At 39.8% G+C, this 7,500-nt stretch overlaps 1 protein-coding gene across 2 annotated transcripts in view; it reads right to left on the minus strand.

Moving 5' to 3' along the window:
• The window catches only part of LOC138046330 (kinase suppressor of Ras 1-like), a 39,918-nt gene that overhangs the window by 9,319 nt on the left and 23,099 nt on the right, over positions 1 to 7,500 (minus strand). Inside the window, exons 10-14 of one of the 2 annotated variants that reach the window (XM_068892994.1) lie at positions 5,732 to 6,064; positions 5,042 to 5,072; positions 4,005 to 4,095; positions 3,478 to 3,570; positions 1,277 to 1,309 (exon numbers count right to left, since the gene is read on the minus strand). In XM_068892994.1, the coding sequence (XP_068749095.1) occupies positions 1,277 to 1,309; positions 3,478 to 3,570; positions 4,005 to 4,095; positions 5,042 to 5,072; positions 5,732 to 6,064 (581 nt within the window). The remainder of the gene's footprint in view (positions 1 to 1,276; positions 1,310 to 3,477; positions 3,571 to 4,004; positions 4,096 to 5,041; positions 5,073 to 5,731; positions 6,065 to 7,500) is intronic. The other variant, XM_068892995.1, reaches the window with a different exon arrangement.

The raw sequence follows: 7,500 nt of genomic DNA on the forward strand, positions 1-7,500 counted from the left end.
TGTCGTAAAACTACACAATAATTTTGCTTTTTGTCATCTTGACATGTTTAAAAACTAGCATGTCGGATGGCAATTTCGTTCGGGCACGAAAGGTTTTCGGGAATTTCGAGAAACGGGCCCCATGCAGGAGAGAGACAACTTTTAAATACAAAACAACGATTTTCAATGTTGCAGGGCATGTTTCGGAAAAAAAGTTCTGCCTTCTTCAGTTCAAGCGTCACACCTTTCCAGCTCAAGATAAGTGAAGCCTGACACATTTTGTGGGAAAAACCTTTCCTGAAACATCAACTTCACCATGTTAACTTTGGCCCAAATCTGTACTTTTCACGCTTTATACATTGAAAATCGTTGCTTTATATTCTAGGATAGCCCTAAATGAAAACTCCTTGGAACCCGCTTTTGTCAAGCCCTCCCTGCAAGTCTTGATACCAACTCTTTGTGTTTTTTCTAAAATCAACACGGTTTTTCCCTTGAGTTCACTTTTCTTTACACAAAAAGAAGCTTTCCCTGGCCGGTCTGACCCGTCAGTTTGCAAAGAATATGAAAAAATTTGAAGGAACACTTGCATGATAACCCCTCGCATTCTTCTAGAGAAGTGTATATCATCCTCGAAGTGTTAATTTGAAGGCGTTGTAGAGTTAGTCTTTCCAAATACCAGGACTGGCCGGTCAGTTCTGTCAAATGGAAAGCCGGAGTCTTAAGTAATTGTTTTATCACCTTTCTTTTTCAGGTCGTTCCAAGACATTAAAATATTTTGCATTTAATCTTCCATTAGACAATTGGTGGCTGTTTTGAGCAGAGTGACCAACTTCTGTCATCATTAAACTGAATTTAATCTCAGGCTTCAAAGAATCAGTCTTTAGTTACTTCAGTTTAGGGAAAAAAGTAGCCACCGCGACATCACGTGAAAACACTTCCGGAATAAGAATACGTAGAGTCATGATTTAAAAACGGTATGTCTAGCGTTTTGAAGCAAAAAGGATAAAAAAAGATATGTTTAAAACGGCATTTTAGAAGATGTATGACAATTTAAATGTGGACCTCCGTAAAAACGAAGGATTTCTAACTTCTATTCCATGTATTCCTATTCCGAAATACGTTCAATCGAACGCGTTATTCAAACTACTGACTTGACAACATCGTTGGTTAATTCTGACTTAAATCTTGATTTAATTTAGTTTATTTCTTTAGTTTCAGGGCCTACTTGAACAGCATTTAATGTACTGGTGTAATATTTAATATTACATTACTTACAAGTATTTTAGCGCTTACTTACATGTAAATCCCATAGCATGTGCGCTTTTCCAACCTTTTATTAAAAAAGCCATACAGATCGAAGTAAGTCCAAACTACTAATCAGGTTTAACATTTATTTAACTGTGTTAAATTTTAGCGCAGCTCCTCTTACCGTTTTTAAGGGGAACCTCCACTAAAACAAGAATTTTACTTTAAAAGATTGAGCATAATGTTTGCAATCAAAATCGTCCGATCTTTTTCCAACGCCAGCGTTTGTATCCGAAAGAGACAATTTTCGAAAACACTTGTTTTCAAATATCCCGGCGCGGCCATTTGAATAATTGTGACACGTAATGGTTGCTTTATTGTATTCACACAATGAGGTTTTGTTTGGAAAACGTAGGGCAACAATTATACATCATAATTATTCAAAATGGCAGCCCGGGAAATTTGAAACCCAAAAAACAAGCGTTTTTGAAATTTGTTTATTTCGGATACAAACGCTAACATTAGAAAACGTTCGAGCAATTTTGATGGTAAGTATAATTTTCAGTATTTTAAAATTATATTCTTGTTTTAGTTACGACAAAATTAAAATGGAGCACTTTTCAGTTGAGTGCCGCAAGTTTTGCTGGTCAAGACATGACCTGCGATCAGGCGTACTTTTCTTTAGATAAGGTGCGAAAAGGTACGCCTAATACAATTTCTCAACGAGTCGCCGCCTGCCGCCCACCTGTTAAGAGTGATGTTATCATGTGTCACGCTACAAATGTAAGGCAATCCGATTTTACCGGAAATTACCTGCATGTTTCGATTCAAGGAAAGATGACGAAACAAAATAGACCTCTACCCGGAATGTCTGCGAAGTCAGACTTTATCCATGCAATCAAATCTATTTCTGCAAATCCCGCTTGAAAATTGTTGCGGGTTCTCTTTTCTACCCATCAATTAACAAAGAATTTTGTTAATTGCATTCCCTCTGCTGTTCCGTTAAAGATTTTTGAAAAAAAACCCGAATACAACTCAACAGCAGCTGTAAACAGAGCCTAAACATCATTCCTGTTCAATCCCTTCATGCGGGCATAATTTTATCTTCTTCTACATGTAACCGATTTTACTAGAAGTATGATTTGCAGTTCTGTAACCAATCGGAGCGAAGCTCCAAAAACTCATTGTTTTTCGGCCAATGAGAGTAAAGTCCAGATTCTGGACTACGGGCAGACGACTCGTTTAGTTTTGTAGCAGGCGTATCATTTCGCGCCTTGTCTAAGGAAAAGTACGGCTGATCGCAGGTTAGTCAAGAAATCGCGCATCACTCTTTCAAGCTTTTAACTTTCGTTTTCTTCAGCTAAGCAATGCCTCCTTTTGAGGTTTATTCGACTCACAGTTAAAAACATATTGTTTAATATCCACTATTTAACGTCTTTCAGTTTAAATTTTGAAACCGTTCCTGCCGAAGAATTATTTTAGCACTTATTCTGGAAAAAGAGGGATCTGTTTGGGGCATTAATTGGGACAATGTACATTAAAATCAATTCAAAGCAAATAAAACTTTCTTTTAAACAAACAAACAAAACAACAACAATTGAGCAAAGATTTAAAATCATCATTTAGTCACAGAGGCTCTACTATAATAAACACGTACTAGAGGATAAAATTTGAAAAGATTAGAGTTTATTTGAATACTAGCCACCGTTTAAATAACATGGATCGCCTTTTGAAGGAAATAAAGTTTGATAAATAAGAATTTGGCATCGTTTGATGTTACTTACGTTTCAGCGAAGAAAAACATTATGTGACTTTCAAGTTATTACTCAAGACAGCTGCGCGAGAGTTAAGAGGAATTGAATTGCACTTGTAACCCTGTGACTTGTATTCGTTCAGTATTCTTCAAACCAGGGGCCCGTTTCTCGAAAGTTCCGAAAACTTTTCGGGCCCGAAAAGCCATTTGTGAAACTGCCAACCGCTTGTTTTGGAAAGCCGATCTTTAAACGTGTTTTCAAGGTAACAAAACTAAAAATGACTGTGAAGTTTGACGACTTAAGTCCACTCCGTTCTTGAGATACAAAGCGAATTATGACACCCAAAAATGGCCCGTAAAGTTTCGGGACTTTCGAGAAACGGGCCCCAGAATAGTGCACAACCCACGGGTTCGATAGTGATGGCACGTTAATTTAGGGTTTTCCTTACGTCACTAGCGCCCAATAAAAGCAGTCTCAGCCGATTCGTACGGATAATTACCTCACGGCGTCCCCATGTTCTTGTATGGGAGTCAAAGTCAGAGATCTGTTTGTCCAAAATATCAACACTTGGAACATCGTCTCCAGATAGAGTCTTCATCGTTTAAAGAAAAATAGCAAAACAACAAATGAGAAAACAATGGCGGCGCTCGACTACTGAAAAAACTAATGCTTTGTAATTGAACCCATTTGTTGGAGGAGGGGGAGGGGAGGGGGGGGGGGCATTTCTTCAATAATCCAATCCCCTATTTGTTAAAAAGTGGATGAATAATATCACTCATGATATCGCCAAGTTATTGTTGGGAAGGTGGAGACGCCACAGAACTCTGTAAAATAATAATTATCTTGATTCAATAATAAAACCATTTCGTATGATATGACAAATTATTAGGGTGAGGGAAGGTGGATAAGAGCCCCCCTCGATCTGCATAATTCTCCAAATCATACTAAGCTCTACCAGATGCAAATTTGTGAATTATACTAATTCGCAATATTTTTTTTAATTTCTCAACGTTTACGGTTACTTACCGAGTCGTTACTTGCTGTTGTGAGGTTACTCTGCCGGGATTTGACGCTTTCTGTTCTCGTAAGAGTGCTTGTAGAGTCAATCATTTCATTGCTGAAACAAAAGAACATACGCCTTCTATTTATCCAGAGCTCCACTTAAAATGCAGAGTAGGTGGTGAAGGGGCAAAAGGAGGTGAATGAGCGCACTTTGAGAGAGGTCCGAAAAAATTCTTATCAGGCAAGAGGGAGGGGGAAAAAGAGAGAGAGAGGGAATGTAGGGGCGTTGGCCGGGATATCTGAATTTCACAAAAACCATGTTTAGATCGGAAGTCTGTTTCCCGAGATGTGCGCGATTATTAAGCAGGATGTCATACGAACTTATCTAGCAATGTATAATGGCGACTGTCGGATATTCAGTGTGGCTTCCGAAGTCGTATTCTTCATCCAACAGGCCATTAGATCCGCAAGAAATTGTAGAATCTATCCAACACTCCGGGATTTCGGGCAAGACATAACAATTTCCTTGCTTCTGAAAATCGGATTCGTTAATAAACGGTAATTTCACTCAGAACGCCATTTTGAATTGAACGCCCACGAAGCAAAAAAAGTGTGGGCTTTCGCTTAGCATGAGACATTGTAAACAAGTCCCGTTATAGTAGTACAGATTCTCTCCTAAAACGTTATAAGAAAAGTACTAGGGCTTTTTCGCCAATCAGCAAACTTAGTAATGTAAAATAAAACTACGGGCGCTTTTTATTCGACCAAAAAACTACAGAAATTCTACAGAAGTTTTTCCTGAACGAAATTTCGAAGTTTTGAGTATACTATTCGAGGTCAACACGACGTTCCCGAAAATCAAAACAACCGGAAGTCCCGTTCCATTGGCCTTTAAGCGGCCAACTGGAAAATGCCTTTCTGTTCGGCACATGAAATTCACTTATTTTTCAACTGGAGACTTTTGGTCTGATGAAAAGCGTCCTTGTGATCACAGAGATACTGTTCCTATAGCAGGTGAACGGAGCAACTGTAACTGGCCTTACAATATTTATGTAACATACCTTTGAGTAGGTGAGGTCATTCTTGAAACATCTAAAGAAACCAGTAAAAATGAGGAATAAGCCCAAATACAAAAACTTTACGATCAACGTATGAGAGAAATAAGAGTGTGACTGCACACTGTATTTTTATGCAATCACTGTCGTCTTATTAAGTCGACAGAGGGTCGCAATTTCAATCCGTACACGACGGTTTACTACGGGTCACTAGATAACCGAGGACGGAGAATGTGTGTCCTTCGGGATAAACCTCTGTACATGGTTACATTTCTAAACTTCTCAAAAATAGGCTGCGTTAGGGCCGATTTTTGTCGCATGCGACAAGCTCACGACAGGCCTACGACATGACTTACGATTATCACAGCGTTTTAAAAAATATGTTTTAAAATGCTACGACATTGTTTCTGACGTACACAACAATCGGAAATCATGCCGTGGGCCTTTCGTAAGCCGTCGTCGCACGCGACAAAAATCGTACAGTGTAAATCGGCCCTTAGGCTTACGGCACATATGAATCAGCAACAAAACCAGGCTCCCGCTACGAAAAGGAAGGGGGGGGGGGGAGCTTCTACAGTAGTCGTTCGGAAATGTGCAGGACCAGCGGAGTATTCACAAAATTTTTGGTTCGCCGAGATAGATTAAGAATCGAGTTTCTTCGTCACCTGTAATGTATCAAATGCTTCGTCCACGAACCTGAGAAAGAAAAGTGTGACCCCGGGAATTGGTCCAGCTCCTCCTGTGCAGACAAGCTGGCGCTATTGGTAGCTGAGCCTGCAGTTGGAAGTGGAGATGAAGGAGGTGATGATGTAGACGATGAAGTAGAACACGAGTCTCCACTTGCCCCACTCTTATTGGTAAACTGTGCAGGAATCTCACTATTGCATTTCCGGTCGACTGCATTCAAGTCACCATGGCTACGGTTTGCCCTGTTTTGCTCCGGGAAAACTTGAAGTGCGATGCTTGTAGGCTCCGAGTTGGTTCTCTTCACTGCTGAGCGAGTCATTGGCAATGAGCGATAGTCCCAAGCTGTAAAAACAAATCTCGCATACAGTACCTGCCAAAAGATACGTGTACATGTAGACCTTTTGGCGTGATGTATAGGGGTATATTTGTTCACATTTTTACCTCATTCAAAAAGCCATCGTTTTCTAATCAGCCAGCTGACAATGAAGTACAGAATGTTCAAAGTGCATTGCATAATGAGCTATCTTTGGAAATTAGAATTCCATATACTATATAATCTCTGAGCAGTGATGACCTTAAAATTCGAAATTTTATAAGGAACGTAAGGGATATCGATCATACGCCAACCAAGACTTAATGGCTCACTATCAAAGATAAAAAGTTTAAAATTTGAGTTAACTCAGTTAAACAAGTTCTTGTAAACCTTTTGAAGTCAATAATTGTTTATAAATATCACGATGCCTTCTGTGAACAAACCCGTATGTTAATCAAAACAAAATGTAAACAAGGACGTCAGTAGCCCGCGAACGCAGACGATTTTCCGGCCGTTGTTTAGCCTGGTTTCCTTATGATCATCCGGATCGTCCCGATCGCCCCTGTCGTTTCAAATGATGTCGTCTCATTCGCCCGGATCGTAAGCGATCGCCCGGGTAGTGTTTCCATATAATCGTCCCGATCGCCTCTGAACATTATTTGAAACGACTGGGGCGATCGGGACGATCATATGGAAACCAGGCTTTTCTCTCCCCCGTCGGCGGACTCCCTCATTGGATAAGAGCAGAAACCCATAAGAGTTGAAACGTTTAACGGCCCCTTGTGTGCTGGGAAACAAGCTTCTGATTATTCAATTTGCTAAGTACCATATTTGGAACAACAAGGGCGAGGGGTTTCCAAATATGGTACTTAGCACTGAAACATTCAACCAATCAGTTCGCACTGAATATTTGGAAGCTGTGAACGCACGTTTCAACCCTTATGGGTTTCTGATAAGAGTCATTACGCCTTTCACAACTATGCATGTGGAATCTAATGATCAAACTCCAACCAATGGTTTCGTTTTAACTGTTGTCACATACATTTGCCGCGATGTGGTTCGAAATCAACCAATATACTACGTATGTACATGCATCTATCCGACGAGCTAGAGTGATTGACAGCAAAGAAAAACAGAACCGTTGATTGGAAGTCGAAGGTTTGTGAGGACTTCAATTGTTGAAATCGTCAGACCTCGTTTTTACGAAATAATTATTAGAGAGATTTACTCAGCTTGCGTTTACATCAGACCGAAATTTGAGATTTACAAAAAAATCAAGGGAATTTGTTTCTCTTCAGTTCATTTCCTGCTTGTTGTTTAAGCCTCGTTTTCACAAGCGACGGAAGCACAAGCGCAATCATAAGTAGCTTATGCAAAGTGAAAACGAACCTCGATATACACCTTATTCCAAAATGGCCGCCATTTAGATATTCTTTTGTTTTTTATTGAAATTAGACCTTGATGC

Source organism: Montipora capricornis, chromosome 4 (assembly GCF_036669925.1).
Source record: "Montipora capricornis isolate CH-2021 chromosome 4, ASM3666992v2, whole genome shotgun sequence".
NCBI classification, from domain to species: Eukaryota; Metazoa; Cnidaria; class Anthozoa; order Scleractinia; family Acroporidae; genus Montipora; species Montipora capricornis.